Source organism: Palaemon carinicauda, chromosome 40, assembly GCF_036898095.1.
Source record: "Palaemon carinicauda isolate YSFRI2023 chromosome 40, ASM3689809v2, whole genome shotgun sequence".
Lineage (NCBI taxonomy): Eukaryota > Metazoa > Arthropoda > Malacostraca > Decapoda > Palaemonidae > Palaemon > Palaemon carinicauda.
The window spans coordinates 8125079-8142409 of record NC_090764.1 but is presented as its reverse complement, the minus strand read 5'-3'; the positions used below and the strand labels follow the sequence as shown (position 1 = coordinate 8142409).

The following is a 17331-nucleotide window of genomic DNA, read 5'->3' as shown; positions in this document are numbered from 1 at the left end:
GGCAGAATTCTTCGGGTGAGTTCTATATTTCATTTATAGGAAAAGTTAAATTTTTCACAGAGCAGGCCTTTGTCCTGCAGTGGACTAGAAACGGCTGGACTTGTCAGTGTTGTTGTTATCACGAATGTAATAAAAAATACTTTTTTTTCTCTCTCTCTCTCTCTCTCTCTCTCTCTCTCTCTCTCTCTCTCTTGATTACAATATGTTTTCATATAACTATCCATTACATCAATACAAAGAAATATTTGGAATCTCTCTCTCTCTCTCTCTCTCTCTCTCTCTCTCTTTGCATGAGTTGTATTTAGTATATATGGCAATCACGAATGTAAAATAGAATAGTAAAAATACTCTCTCTCTCTCTCTCTCTCTCTCTCTCTCTCTGCATGAGTTGTATTTAGTATCTATGGCAATCACAAATGTAAAAGAGAATAGTAAAAATACTCTCTCTCTCTCTCTCTCTCTCTCTCTCTCTCTCTCTCTCCTTGAGTTGTATTTAGTATCTATGGCTATCGTGTATGTAAAAGAGAGTAATGAAAATACTCTCTCTCTCTCTCTCTCTCTCTCTCTCTCTCTCCTTGAGTTGCATTTAGTATCTATGGCTATGACGAATGTAAATGACAACAATGAAAATTCTCTCTCTCTCTCTCTCTCTCTCTCTCTCTCTCCTTGAGTTGCATTTAGTATCTATGGTTATCACGAATGTAAAAGAGAATAATATTCTCTCTCTCTCTCTCTCTCTCTCTCTCTCTCTCTCTCCTTCAGTTTCATTTAGTATCTAAGGCTATCACGAATGTAAAAGAGAATAATATTCTCTCTCTCTCTCTCTCTCTCTCTCTCTCTCTCTCTTCTTTTAGTAGTATCAACAATGCCATTGCCCCTCCATTGTATACTCATTACCAAACTCGTCGCAGTCATGAAACGCTTTTAACAACTTTCTATAAGTTTCGTTGTAAACACCTATTTGGTGGAATTATGGCGGTAAAGTCCCGCCTAGTGTATTAAGTGGCCTCCTCCAAAATTTGTATAAGCTCTCCGCTTCATTAACTTTATACGAAAGTTTTTAAATTCTTTCGGATGAAAAATGATTACCACTTTAACGTGAGGTATTCGGAGTCCTTTTCTGACTATCATAGGATATTTAAGAGGTTCTGTAACAGCCGCTGTCTTCAAGATTAACCTTCAGCTCTTCAAGAAATGGTTGAAGATTTGTATTTGAAGTGTGTACGAAAAGGATTAAACAGCGAGTATAAAACTTCGTAATGTTTTTTACCGATGAGAGTATTATGGTAGATCAACTTAAGTAAAATATCTTTGTACTGGCTAGTACAGTGGTAACGTGTTTGCCTAGCATTTCGCATGGCAAGAGATCGATCCCCGACCAGGATCATGAGTTTAAGCAGTTTACTGGGGAGGCTACTGCTGGTGGTAGGGCACCACAGTGGGGGGTTGGGCTTGCCCGGCTGACGTTCTGGTGAGCATCTATTCTGATGAAACCGGAACTGAAACCAGTCACCTTTAACCTTTAAGATGATTAATAATTGAAATCGTGTACGAAAAGGATTAAATAGCGAGTATAAAACTTCATTATGTTTTTACAGATGAGAGTATTATGGTCGATTTAACTTATGTAGAATATCTTTGTAGAAACAGTTTGATATTTGAAATCGTGTAGGAAAAGGATTAAATAGCGAGTAAAAAACTTCTTCATGTTTTTACAGATGAGAGTATTATGGTCGATTTAACTTATGTAGAATATCTTTGTAGAAACAGTTTGATATTTGAAATCGTGTAGGAAAAGGATTAAATAGCGAGTAAAAAACTTCTTCATGTTTTTACAGATGAGAGTATTATGGTCGATTTAACTTATGTAGAATATCTTTGTAGAAACAGTTTGATATTTGAAATCGTGTAGGAAAAGGATTAAATAGCGAGTAAAAAACTTCTTCATGTTTTTACAGATGAGAGTATTATGGTCGATTTAACTTATGTAGAATATCTTTGTAGAAACAGTTTGATATTTGAAATCGTGTAGGAAAAGGATTAAATAGCGAGTAAAAAACTTCTTCATGTTTTTACAGATGAGAGTATTATGGTCGATTTAACTTAAGTAAAATATCTTAGAAAAAGATTAGTATTTGAAATCGTGTACGAAAAGGATTAAATAGCGAATATAAAGCTTCATCATGTTTTGACAGACGAGAGTATTATGGTAGGTTAACTCAAGTAAAATATCTTCAAAGAAAAAGATTAGTATTTGAAATCGTGTACGAAAAGGATTAGTTAGAGAATATAAAACTTCATTATGTTTGACCGATGAGAGTATTATGGTAGATCAACATAAGTAAAATATTTTTGTAGAAGATTGGTATTTAAAATTGTGTACAAAAAGGACTGTATAGCTATTATAAAACTTAATGTTTTACCGATGACGGTATCATGGTAGATTAAGAAAAAATATCTTTGGGTTGTTTGCGATTAAAATAAAGTAAATTAATGAATATTTATATTTACTTTTCTATCCGTAACACCTGTATGACATATACCTCTATTTATTGCAATCTCCTCAGAACCAGATTATAATTCTCATGAAATTGTCAAGTGAAACAGCCAAAGATACTTATCTTCTTGTATAAATCATCTTAAGATCAGTATTCAATGCATATTCCCACAAAAACATCATCACTTTAATCAATCTTTTTTAATGAGGCACAATTGCACCGACTCGCAGCGATGCCCTTTTAGCTCGGAAAAGTTCCCTGCTATCTGATTGGTTAGAATTATCTTGTCCAACCAATCAGCGAGCAGGAAACTTTTCCGAGCTAAAGGGGCACCCCTGCGAGGCGGTGCAAATCTGCCTCACTAAAGAGAATTGACTATAGGGTATGTTGACATTGCTCTTCGATGATATTAGCAGCAAGGGTGTTATTCATTATTGTTTTCGCTGATACTAAACTTTCAAACACTAATGAATTGACTCGAAAATATGAAGGTATTGCTGAACTGACAATTCTTTATTAGCCTGCCACTGGAATCAACATCCTATTTAATAAGGTGTTTCCGTTGTAAATGTATCAATATTATCTAAATGTCAACAGTTGCCAGGCTCGAACATTATTCAGTAATTGACACTTCATTATCACTCTCAGTGTGAGCTTCGATTATGTACATTAATTTGATCTTAGTGTATTTCGTATTTTTAATGAAATAATCTATTGGATGAGGAAAATTCCTCACCTTAAATCAAAATACACTGCTATTTAATTTTTTTTATATAGAACTCGGGAACGGACTTTAGGTATTCTAAAAAAAAAAAAAAAAAAAAAAAAAAACCTCACTATAAAAAGGGTTTTGATTTAGATAGACTTGTGTGATATTGGATAAAGACTTAGCAATTGGATCAAGTGTTTATTAAGAAATCGTATATAAAGAAAATCTTGAAAAATCAAAAGAACAAATCTATTTGATATTAATATAGAAGAAAATAAAAATAATAAAGAGGTTTAGGAAAGTGGTTGGGAATGTATGCAGCGGAAGAGTGATTAATTTTTTTTATAATGAAATGATTTTTACGTTAGTATATCTTGAGTTCTAGACAAATGCATGAAAATGAAACTAACACAAGGATTTACAACATTAGTAAGGAAAAATGTTGGAAACTAGAAAATCCCTGATGAAGTTTTAAACTTATGGTATTGGGAGAGAAATATGGATAGAGTGAAGTGGGAAAGATGTTTGCACATATATTTTGGCGTTGGTTGGTGAAAGTACGCAGAAGCAGCAATGGTTGGTAGAAGTTTGAGAATGTTTGTGAAAAGAGGAAGCGGAAAGGTAATAGACATTAGCAGGGTTAAATTTCACTAAACTAAAACGAATATTCAGGTGATTCAAAGTTCCTTTTTAACAAATGGTTATGATTATTTTGAATCCTTTAATATGAAGGACAACTGCATGTGGTGGTTGACGTGGGTGACGTCCCTGACTAGGGAACGCCAGACTGGGGTTCAAATTTGCTCAAACTCGTTAATTTCTTTTGTCGCTGTAACCTTACTCTCTTTGCGAGCTAAGGATGGAGGGTTTGGGGGAGCCTATAGGTCTATCTCCTGAGTCATCAGCAGCCATTGCCTGGCTCTCCTTGGTTCTAGCTTGGATGGAGAAGGGGCTTGGGCGCTGATCATATGTATATATGGTTAGTCTCTAGGGCATTGTCCAGCTTGATGGGGCAATGTCACTCTCCCTTGCCTCTGCCATTCATGAGCGGCATTTAAACCTTTAAACACGCATGCAAATTACTCTTTTGATATAAAAAACACATTTTCTCATCAAAATTTTATAAAAATCTATGCTAACTTGTTAACTGAAATGCTTGAATGTTAAAAAAGTAGTTGTGCAATATATCTAATTTATTTGTTTGATCAATTTGAAATTAAATATCCGTTTCAGGCCACCATATTCAGCCTTTCTCTCCCTCTTAAGAGAAAGTAAAGTATTTTAAAAGTTCTACTCAAGATTCCCTTTGCTATGCAAATTAGCAATTACGTTCTCATGTCAGAAGGAAAGTTCTCTTTGTTTCTTGCGGATAACTATGACCTTCCTCTTGCCATTTACAAATTACTTTCCTCTGGGACCATTAACACTGTCGTTCTGTTCGGGCTCTCTCGTTTGACTGCAATTAGAGGCCAATTGCGACTCGTCTTCTTCTTGTTCATGCGAATATGATTATACGGAAAATTATGTGGCGCTGTTCGATGACTTGAAATATTCGCGTGGAGATTGAGAAATAAAATAATCGAGTGGAGATTGAGAAATAAAATACTAAAATTATTTTGAGCTGTTCGAAGACTTGGAATATTCGCGTGGAGATTGAGAGACAAAGTAATCGAGTGAAGATTGAGAAATGAAATATTAGCGTGGAGATTGAGAAATAAAATATTAAAGTTATTTTGAGCTGCTTAACGACTTGGAATATTCTCGTGGAGATTAAGAGATAAAATATTCGAGTGGAGATTGAGAAATAAAATATTCGAGTGGAGATTGAGAAATAAAATATTAAAGTTATTTTGAGCTGCTTACCGACTTGGAATATTCATGTGGAAATTGAGAGATGAAATAGCGTGGATATCGAGAAATGAAATATTAAAATCATTTAAGCTGTTCGATGACTTGAAATATTCGCGTGGAGACTGAGAAATGAAATATTCGAGTGGAGATTGAGAAATAAAATATTCGAGTGGAGATTGAAAAACAAAATATCCGAGTGGAGATTGAGAAATAAAATATCAAAATCGTTTTGACCTGTTCGAAGACTTGAAATATTCGCGTGGAGACTGAGAAATAAAATATCCGAGTGGAGATTGAGAAATAAAATATCCGAGTGGAGATTGAGAAATAAAATATCCGAGTGGAGATTGAGAAATAAAATATCCGAGTGGAGATTGAGAAATAAAATATCAAAATCGTTTTGAGCTGTTGGAAGACTTGAAATATTCGCGTGGAGATTGAGAAATAAAATATTCGAGTGGAGATTGAGAAATAAAATATTCGAGTAGAGATTAAGAGATAAAATATTCGAGAGGAGATTAAGAAATAAAATATTCGAGTGGAGATTGAGAAATAAAATATTAGCGTGGAGATTGAGAGATAGAATATTGACGTGGAGATTGATAAATAAAATATTCACGTGGAGACTAAGAAATGAAATATTCGAGTGGAGATTGAGAAATGAAATATTCGCGTGGAGACTGAGAAATAGAATATTTGAGTGGAAACTGAGAAATAAAATATTCGAGTGGAGATTGAGAAATAAAATATTCGAGTGGAGATTGAGAAATAAAATATTAGCGTGGAGATTGAGAAATAAAATATCCGAGTGGAGATTGAGAAATAAAAAATTAAAATCGTTTTGACCTGTTCGAAGACTTGAAATATTCGCGAGAACTCTGAGAAATAAAATATTCGAGTGGAGATTGAGAAATAAAATATCCGAGTGGAGATTGAGAAAAAAAAATTTAAATCGTTTTGAGCTGTTCGAAGACTTGAAATATTCGCGTGGAGATTGAGAAATAAAATATTAGCGTGGAGATTGAGAAATAAAATATTCGCGTGGAGATTGAGAAATAAAATATTCGCGTGGAGATTGAAAAATAAAATATTCGCGTGGAGACTGAGAAATAAAATATCCGAGTGGAGACTGAGAAATAAAATATTCGCGTGGAGATTGAGAAATAAAATATCAAAATCGTTTGAGCTATTTGATGACTTAAAATATTCGCGTGGAGACAGATACGAAAGCATAAAATATTAGCTAATCAAAAGAAACAACAAATTAAAAATGTTTATTTAAAAAATGTAATTCAGTTTTGGAATACTTGATTTCCTATTCCATATTTCAGGAATTGCGATATCTTGCCTAAGAGAAAGCGCCAATAGGAGAAAGGGAATAGGAAAGGTTGAATAGAAAGGAAAATTGGATGAGAAAGATTAGGACGAGAGCAAAGCAAAAGGAAGTTTATTCCTTTTACGTTTTAGAAAATTGTTTTGTGAGGCACATCCTGTGTAGTATTTGAGCCACTAATGGAAGGTCAAAGGTTCTTCTAGTAAGAGAGAGAGAGAGAGAGAGAGAGAGAGAGAGAGAGAGAGAGAGAGAGAGAGACTCTCCATTATAAAAGTACTATACTATTCTATTTCAAGTGTGTTATTTAAATGAGAGAGAGAGAGAGAGAGAGAGAGAGAGAGAGAGAGAGAGAGAGAGAGAGAGAGAGAGAGCTATAAAAGTCCTGTATTAATCTATTTCCAATATATTATTTCACTTAAAGAGAGAGAGAGAGAGAGAGAGAGAGAGAGAGAGAGAGAGAGAGAGAGAGAGAGAGAGAGACACTCTCCATTATAAAAGTGCTATACTATTCTATTTCAAATATGTTATTTAAATGAGAGAGAGAGAGAGAGAGAGAGAGAGAGAGAGAGAGAGAGAGAGAGAGAGAGAGAGAGAGACTCCATTATAAAAGTCCTGCCCTAATCTATTTCAAATATATTAATTAACTTATTGTTTACACGAAGTATACACGACAGTCAAACTGTAGTTATGATGATTTGTCTTTGTTGATTGAAATTACTTCATGTCGAGAGCCATGTTTTAATTAATTAACGTTTGTATAGATTCTTAAAATATATTCACAGGAATAATTAAGCTCTTATTTGTTAAATTTACCTTTATATGTCTAAATAAAAGGAGTGGATTAGGAACATCCCCACAAAGATAACGGTAAGTTTTTCATTTGTAAGTTTAAACAAGTTTCTTGTGCAGAATAATGATTACATCGAATTATTATCATTACTATTATTACTTGCTAAGCTACAACCCTAGTTATCAAAAAAGAATGCTACAAGGCTAGGGGCTCCAACAGGAAAATAGCCAAGCGAGGAGAGGAAACAAGGAAAAATTAAAAATTTTTAAGAAAAACTTTAACAAAACAAGAGGAAGAGATATAAGATAGAAGTGTGTGCAGGATTGTACCTTCAAACAAGAGAACTCTAAGCCAAGACAGTGGAAGACCATGGTGTATATGTTATGGGACTAACCATAACTAGCGATCAATGATCTGATTTTGGAGTAAGTTTGAGGACGAATGCAATACGTGATTAATATGACATAAATTACTATCGATTCCTGACGCTAATCTGTATTTAGAGCAATGATAACCATTGATAAGGTTGAGATTAAAAGAGATTTTAATCTCTCACGATTTTTTCATCTTTTTATTTCTGTTATCTATGAAATATGCACAGAGCTCTAGAGCTGAAATAAGTCAAATTGAAGATAAAATCTGGATCCTTGTAAATAAAAGCCTTTGATTTAGTCGTATTAGACTTGATTCAATCTTCTACCTCTTTTACTTGTACAGCTGCGTAGTAAAAAGGTATTAGCAATGAGATAAATCTGAATGTAGCTTGATTTATCCATACGTAAATTGGGTAATCTAATATATGTATAGAACATAAAAATTGAAACTAAAATTTATATAGCTTTTGAATATGAAGCATGAAATTTTTTTTTTTCTTTTAAGAAACATTGAAATATGACATCAAGTTTGGTTCAAACGATTAAAGTACCATTTGTATAATATACAGCAAGAGAAAAAAAAATATAAAGCAAATATAAATAATAAAGAAATTGAAACACTTGTTAAATATAGACTGAATGTTTTGTATCTTTATAAATATTTTAGCGGTACGTATTTGTCAATTTAAGGGTCTTCTGATATAGTAACTTTCTTTCCAAAATAAAGATTATATCATTATGAAGAAAAATAATATCAATCACTCGTTTATCTTCTTACAAAACCATTTACTATAAAGAGGCACATTTCATCTATATCAAAACCTCGTCAGGATGCCAGATAACTCATAATCAATCAATCAATCAATCATACTTCGTAACTTCATCTCATCAGGACGTTTCACTTTATTGACGTGTGTAAAGCTGCAAGAAACTGCTATCAAGTAAATATATCTTTGTAAGTAAGGCTGACATTAATTGATTTAAGAAACCTAACCCCCCCTCTCTCTCTCTCTCTCTCTCTCTCTCTCTCTCTCTCTCTCTCTCTCTCTCTCTCCTAACTTATTCCACTTCCTGACAAGTCCTCTCACCAGTCTTCCAGTCTATATTGTGTTTAGTTCTTCATTTATCTTCCCCTTCGTGTTTACTCTTTATGCTCCTTATCCCATTTTACTATGGAGAATATTTTAGCTTTTATCGCTCTATCAACCGTTACTGGTGTACGCGACCCGTCAACAATGACGGCTAGATATCTAGATAGATATGCGCTCGCACGCAACATCCTCCTCACCAGGGTAGGACTACTCCACCTCCCACTATACTCACGGAAAGGGGAATGTTGAATGTGATCATATATATATATATATATATATATATATATATATATATATATATATATATAAATATATATATATATATATATATATATATATATATATATACACATAGTCTATATATACATACACACACACACACACATATATATATATACTGTATATATACATACATAAATATATATATATTATATATATATATATATATATATATATATATATATATATATATATATACAGTATATATATATATAATATATATATATATATATATATATATATATATATATATATATATATATATATATATATATATATATACACACACACACGCATCTATTGTAACAAATTATCATAAAGTCCACCTAATCTTTTTCTCCCACTTATTAACACAACTCTAACCGCAACAACCTCAAAGGTCCCACGCCCCAGACGCTCCGACCTGTTTCCGGTCAACGGGAAATGAAATTAAATTGAAAACCAGATTATTGATTAGGGCTAAAATAGTAATCACCGGTCTCGCCTAAAAAATGACACTCGACAATGACTCGTAATGCATAAATTACATTGCGGTTTGCAGGCTGATTTCTGTATTTCTCTAAAGGTTTCGACGTTGTGTAGTTATAATTGTATGTGTGTGTTTTTTTTTTTTTATTGAAATGCTTTATGATAAATGATCAAATAAAATTTATGATATTCAAGCGGACTTTTTTTTTCTCCTATTGACATGCTTTATGATAAATGATCAAATATGATTTATGATATTCAAGCGTTTTTTTTCCTCCTATTGACATGCTTTATGATAAATGATCAAATATGATTTATGAAATTCAAGCGGTTTTTTTTTCCTCCTATTGACATGCTTTATGATAAATGATCAAATATAATTTATGATATTCAAGCGGACTTTTTTTTTCTCCCATTGACATGCTTTATGATAAATGATCATATATAATTTATGATATTCAAGCGGACTTTTTTTTTCTCCTATTGACATGCTTTATGATAAATGATCAAATATGATTTATGAAATTCAAGCGGTTTTTTTTCCTCCTATTGACATGCTTTATGATAAATGATCAAATATAATTTATGATATTCAAGCGGACTTTTTTTTTCTCCCATTGACATGCTTTATGATAAATGATCATATATAATTTATGATATTCAAGCGGACTTTTTTTTTCTCCTATTGACATGCTTTATGATAAATGATCATATATAATTTATGATATTCAAGCGGACTTTTTTTCCTCCTATTGACATGCTTTATGATAAATGATCAAATATAATTTATGATATTCAAGCGGACTTTTTTTTCTCCTATTGACATGCTTTATGATAAATGATCATATATAATTTATGATATTCAAGCGGACTTTTTTTTCTCCTATTGACATGCTTTATGATAAATGATCAAATATAATTTATGATATTCAAGCGGACTTTTTTTTTCCTCCTATTGACATGCTTTATGATAAATGATCAAATATAATTTATGATATTCAAGCGGACTTTTTTTTTCTCCCATTGACATGCTTTATGATAAATGATCAAATATAATTTATGATATTCAAGCGGACTTGCTAAGTTGAATGCCTAAAAGTTAATGTGCTAACATGTTGAAGGGTATAAAAAAGCCTGGTGTGGACCTGCAGTCTCTGCCAAACCGTGAGCGAAGATTACTTTTAAGCTTTGAAGTATGATCGTGGCTAAGATTACTTTTAAGCTTCGAATTATAATCCTGGCTAAGAATACTCTTAAGCTTTGAATTATAATCCTGGCTAAGATTACTATTAAACTTTGAATTATAATCATAGTTAAGATTACTTTTAAGCTTTGAATGATAATCCTGGCTAAGATTACTTTTAAGCTTTGAATGATAATCCTGGCTAAGATTACTTTTAAGCTTTGAATTATGATCGTGGCTAAGATTACTTTTAAGCTTTGAATTATAATCCTGGCTAAGATTACTTTTAAGCTTTGAATTATAATCCTGGCTAAGATTACTTTAAAGCTTTGAATTATAATCCTGGCTAAGATTACTTTTAAGCTTTGAATTATGATCCTGGCTAAGATTACTTTTAAGCTTTGAATTATAATCCTGGCTAAGATCACCTTTAAGCTTTGGATTATAATCCTGGTTAAGATTACTTTTAGACTTTGAATTATAATCATAGTTAAGATTACTTTTAAGCTTTGAATGATAATCCTGGCTAAGATTACTTTTAAGCTTTGAATTATAATCCTGGCTAAGATTACTATTAGACTTTGAATTATAATCATGGTTAAGATTACTTTTAGACTTTGAATTATAATCATAGTTAAGATTACTTTTAAGCTTTGAATTATAATCCTGGCTAAGATTACTTTAAAGCTTTGAATGATAATCCTGGCTAAGATTACTTTTAAGCTTTGAATTATAATCCTGGCTAAGATTACTATTAGACTTTGAATTATAATCATGGTTAAGATTACTTTTAGGCTTTGAATGATAATCCTGGCTAAGATTACTTTTAAGCTTTGAATTATAATCATGGTTAAGATTACTTTTAAGCTTTGAATTATAATCCTGGCTAAGATTACTTTTAGACTTTGAATTATAATCATGGTTAAGATTACTTTTAGGCTTTGAATTATAATCCTGGCTAAGATTACTTTTAAGCTTTGCGTTATAATCCTGGCTAAGATTACTTTTAAGCTTTGCATTATAATCCTGGCTAAGATTACTTTTAAGCTTTGCATTATAATCCTGGCTAAGATTACTTTTAAGCTTTGCATTATAATCCTGGCTAAGATTACTTTTATGCTTTGAATTATAATCCTGGCTAAGATTACTTTTAAGCTTTGAATTATAATCCTGGCTAAGATTACTTTTAAGCTTTGCATTATAATCCTGGCTAAGATTACTTTTAAGCTTTGAATTATAATCCTGGCTAAGATTACTTTTAAGCTTTGAATTATAATCCTGGCTAAGATTACTTTTAAGCTTTGCGTTATAATCCTGGCTAAGATTACTTTTAAGCTTTGTATTATAATCCTGGCTAAGATTACTTTTAAGCTTTGCGTTATAATCCTGGCTAAGATTACTTTTAAGCTTTGCATTATAATCCTGGCTAAGATTACTTTTAAGCTTTGAATGATAATCATGGCTAAGATTACTTTTATGCTTTGCATTATAATCCTGGCTAAGATTACTTTTAAGCTTTGAGTTATAATCCTGGCTAAGATTACTTTTATGCTTTGCATTATAATCCTGGCTAAGATTACTTTTAAGCTTTGCATTATAATCCTGGCTAAGATTACTTTTAAGCTTTGCATTATAATCCTGGCTAAGATTACTTTTAAGCTTTGAATGATAATCCTGGCTAAGATTACTTTTAAGCTTTGAATTATAATCCTGGCTAAGATTACTTTTAAGCTTTGAATTATAATCCTGGCTAAGATTACTTTAAAGCTTTGAATTATAATCCTGGCTAAGATTACTTTTAAGCTTTGAATTATGATCCTGGCTAAGATCACCTTTAAGCTTTGGATTATAATCAAGGTTAAGATTACTTTTAAGCTTTGAATGATAATCCTGGCTAAGATTACTTTTAAGCTTTGAATGATAATCCTGGCTAAGATTACTTTTAAGCTTTGAATGATAATCATGGCTAAGATTACTTTTATGCTTTGCATTATAATCCTGGCTAAGATTACTTTTAAGCTTTGAATGATAATCCTGGCTAAGATTACTTTTAAGCTTAGAATTATAATCCCGGCTAAGATTACTTTTAAGCTTTGAATTATAATCCTGGCTAAGATTACTTTTAAGCTTTGCATTATAATCCTGGCTAAGATTACTTTTAAGCTTTGAATTATGATCCTGGCTAAGATCACCTTTAAGCTTTGGATTATAATCAAGGTTAAGATTACTTTTAAGCTTTGCATTATAATCCTGGCTAAGATTACTTTTAACCTTTGAATTATAATCTTGGCTAAGATTACTTTTAAGCTTTGCATTATAATCCTGGCTAAGATTACTTTTAAGCTTTGAATTATAATCCTGGCTAAGATTACTTTTAAGCTTTGAATGATAATCCTGGCTAAGATTACTTTTAAGCTTTGCATTATAATCCTGGCTAAGATTACTTTTAAGCTTTGCATTATAATCCTGGCTAAGATTACTTTTAAGCTTTGAATGATAATCCTGGCTAAGATTACTTTTAAGCTTTGAATGATAATCATGGCTAAGATTACTTTTATGCTTTGCATTATAATCCTGGCTAAGATTACTTTTAAGCTTTGAATGATAATCCTGGCTAAGATAACTTTTAAGCTTTGAATGATAATCATGGCTAAGATTACTTTTATGCTTTGCATTATAATCCTGGCTAAGATTACTTTTAAGCTTTGAATGATAATCATGGCTAAGATTACTTTTATGCTTTGCATTATAATCCTGGCTAAGATTACTTTTAAGCTTTGAGTTATAATCCTGGCTAAGATTACTTTTAAGCTTTGAATTATAATCCTGGCTAAGATTACTTTTAAGCTTTGCATTATAATCCTGGCTAAGATTACTATTAAACTTTGAATTATAATCCTGGCTAAGATTACTTTTAAGCTTTGAATGATAATCCTGGCTAAGATTACTTTTAAGCTTTGAATTATAATCCTGGCTAAGATTACTATTAGACTTTGAATTATAATCATGGTTAAGATTACTTTTAGGCTTTGAATTATAATCCTTGCTAAGAATAGTTTTAAGCTTTGAATTATAATCACGGTTAAGATTACTTTTAAGCTTTGAATTATAATCCTGGCTAAGATTACTTTTAAGCTTTGAATTATAATCCTGGCTAAGATTACTTTTAAGCTTTGAATGATAATCATGGCTAAGATTACTTTTATGCTTTGCATTATAATCCTGGCTAAGATTACTTTTAAGCTTTGAGTTATAATCCTGGCTAAGATTACTTTTAAGCTTTGAATTATAATCCTGGCTAAGATTACTTTTAAGCTTTGCATTATAATCCTGGCTAAGATTACTATTAGACTTTGAATTATAATCCTGGCTAAGATTACTTTTAAGCTTTGAATGATAATCCTGGCTAAGATTACTTTTAAGCTTTGAATTATAATCCTGGCTAAGATTACTATTAGACTTTGAATTATAATCATGGTTAAGATTACTTTTAGGCTTTGAATTATAATCCTGGCTAAGATTACTTTTAAGCTTTGAATTATAATCCTGGCTAAGATTACTTTTAAGCTTTGAGTTATAATCCTGGCTAAGATTACTTTTAAGCTTTGAATGATAATCATGGCTAAGATTACTTTTATGCTTTGCATTATAATCCTGGCTAAGATTACTTTTAAGCTTTGAATGATAATCCTGGCTAAGATTACTTTTAAGCTTAGAATTATAATCCCGGCTAATATTACTTTTAGGCTTTGAATTATAATCCTGGCTAAGATTACTTTTAAGCTTTGAATTATAATCCCGGCTAAGATTACTTTTAGGCTTTGAATTATAATCCTGGCTAAGATTACTTTTAAGCTTTGAGTTATAATCCCGGCTAAGATTACTTTTAGGCTTTGAATTATAATCCTGGCTAAGATTACTTTTAAGCTTTGAGTTATAATCCCGGCTAAGATTACTTTTGGGCTTTGAATTATAATCCTGGCTAAGATTACTTTTAAGCTTTGAGTTATAATCCTGGCTAAGATTACTTTTAGGCTTTGAGTGTTAATCCTGGCTAAGATTACTTTTAAGCTTTGAATTATAATCCTGGCTAAGATTACTTTTAAGCTTTGAATTATAATCCTGGCTAAGATTACTTTTAAGCTTTGAATTATAATCCTGGCTAAGATTACTTTTAGGCTTTGAATTATAATCCTGGCTAAGATTACTTTTAAGCTTTGAGTGATAATCCTGGCTAAGATTACTTTTAGGCTTTGAATTATAATCCTGGCTAAGATTACTTTTAAGCTTTGAATGATAATCCTGGCTAAGATTACTTTTAGGCTTTGAATTATAATCATGGCTAAGATTACTTTTAGGCTTTGCATTATAATCCTGGCTAAGATTACTTTTAAGCTTAGAGTTATAATCCTGGCTAAGATTACTTTTAAGCTTTGAGTGATAATCCTGGCTAAGATTACTTTTAGGCTTTGAATGATAATCCTGGCTAAGATTACTTTTAAGCTTTGAATTATAATCCTGGCTAAGATTACTATTAGACTTTGAATTATAATCATGGTTAAGATTACTTTTAGGCTTTGAATTATAATCCTTGCTAAGAATAGTTTTAAGCTTTGAATTATAATCACGGTTAAGATTACTTTTAAGCTTTGAATGATAATCCTGGCTAAGATTACTTTTAAGCTTTGAGTTATAATCCTGGCTAAGATTACTTTTAAGCTTTGAGTGATAATCCTGGCTAAGATTACTTTTATGCTTTGCATTATAATCCTGGCTAAGATTACTTTTAAGCTTAGAGTTATAATCCTGGCTAAGATTACTTTTAAGCTTTGAGTTATAATCCTGGCTAAGATTACTTTTAAGCTTTGAGTTATAATCCTGGCTAAGATTACTTTTAAGCTTTGAGTTATAATCCTGGCTAAGATTACTTTTAAGCTTTGAGTTATAATCCTGGCTAAGATTACTTTTAAGCTTTGAGTTATAATCCTGGCTAAGATTACTTTTAAGCTTTGAGTTATAATCCTGGCTAAGATTACTTTTAAGCTTTGAGTTATAATCCTGGCTAAGATTACTTTTAAGCTTTGAGTTATAATCCTGGCTAAGATTACTTTTAGGCTTTGCATTATAATCCTGGCTAAGATTACTTTTAAGCTTTGAGTTATAATCCTGGCTAAGATTACTTTTAAGCTTAGAATTATAATCCTGGCTAAGATTACTTTTAAGCTTTGAATTATAATCCTGGCTAAGATTACTTTTAGGCTTTGAATTATAATCCTGGCTAAGATTACTTTTAAGCTTTGAATGATAACCCCGGCTAAAATTCCTCAATTTGGATTCAAAATGCGTCAACTCCCTCATAGTTGTAAAATAAAAATGTTACAACATAATATTTAATATTTCGTAAAACCCAATTTGGTCCAAACAATTACACCCTAGCACTTCATCATAAGAGATTATTTTAGGATTATTATATACACAGAGAGTCATGAGTATTTAACAGGAGTATCACTATTGTATATACAGAGGGTCAAGGGTACTAAACTTGCGAGGTTAAATCCATGACACCTGGATGAAACCAGGTCATGGTATTAAGTGATAATAGATGAACCATTTGACTTAAGTGTGCATGCATGGGTCAAGGTATGAGCGAAAGGCAGAAAGGTAAAGAAACAAGGATAAAACGCCAGCAATGTATAGAAAGAGATACGCCATGTATCTCTCTTAAATGAATAGAAAACGGGACTGGAAAAGAAAACGGCATTTCACCAAAAAAACATCCAAGATTCTAAGGGAAGTAATTAAGGAAACGACCGTAATTAACCAAGTCAATATATACATCATGCTAATACCAATTATCTGCAGCTATTACGATAAACTATATAGGAAATAAAATAGATTTGTATGGGACTAAATCTGGGGGGAGGGGTACCATTGGGCCTAAGTGAAATTGCGAACCTGGTCAGAACTATTCTCAGGATTTGGGGGGTAATTTACTTGGACCCGTTGATTTCCTTTCTCTCGTCTAACGCTTCGTCGTCATCGGCCGGCAATTTCCTCTTCCGAAATGGAACTGGACAAATAAGGAAATCGCAGAACTTCTCTACCAGTCGCTGCGAGGAAGGTTTCGCTGCTGCTCTAAAGGCTGACCGCATCCTGTCTCGTTTGGGGAGATTCCGAAAGATGACGGGATAGACGTTGCAGGAATTATTTGGAGTTGAAGGAAATGGTTGAACTGTTCTTATTTCTTTTATTAAATGGGGCAAGGATAAAGGTTGATATTTCTTTTTTTTTTATAATGGGTTAAGGATAAAGGTTGAGATTTCTTTTTTTTTATAATGGGGGTAAGGATAAAGGTTGATATTTCTTTTTTTTATAATGGGGTAAGGATAAAGGTTGATATTTCTTTTTTTTTTCTAATGGGGTAAGGATAAAGGTTGATATTTCTTTTTTTTTATAATGGGGTAAGGATAAAGGTTGATATTTCTTTTTTTTATAATGGGGTAAGGATAAAGGTTGATATTTCTTTTTTTTTCTAATGGGGTAAGGATAAAGGTTGATATTTCTTTTTTTTTTTATAATGGGGTAAGGATAAAGGTTGATATTTCTTTTTTTATAATGGGGTAAGGATAAAGGTTGATATTTCTTTTTTTTTATAATGGGGTAAGGATAAAGGTTGATATTTCTTTTTTTTATAATGGGGTAAGGATAAAGGTTGAGATTTCTTTTTTTTTCTAATGGGGTAAGAATATAGGTTG

At 31.7% G+C, this 17331-nt stretch overlaps 1 protein-coding gene across 1 annotated transcript in view; it reads right to left on the bottom strand.

The window, feature by feature from the left end:
- Positions 1 to 16728, bottom strand: part of LOC137631684 (GATA zinc finger domain-containing protein 14-like) — a 28947-nt gene extending 12219 nt beyond the window's left edge. Inside the window, exons 1-2 of the mRNA XM_068363560.1 lie at positions 16571 to 16728; positions 13309 to 14558 (exon numbers count right to left, since the gene is read on the bottom strand). Coding sequence (XP_068219661.1) covers positions 13309 to 14558; positions 16571 to 16728 — 1408 coding nt within the window. The remainder of the gene's footprint in view (positions 1 to 13308; positions 14559 to 16570) is intronic.
- Positions 16729 to 17331: the final 603 nt, after the last annotated feature.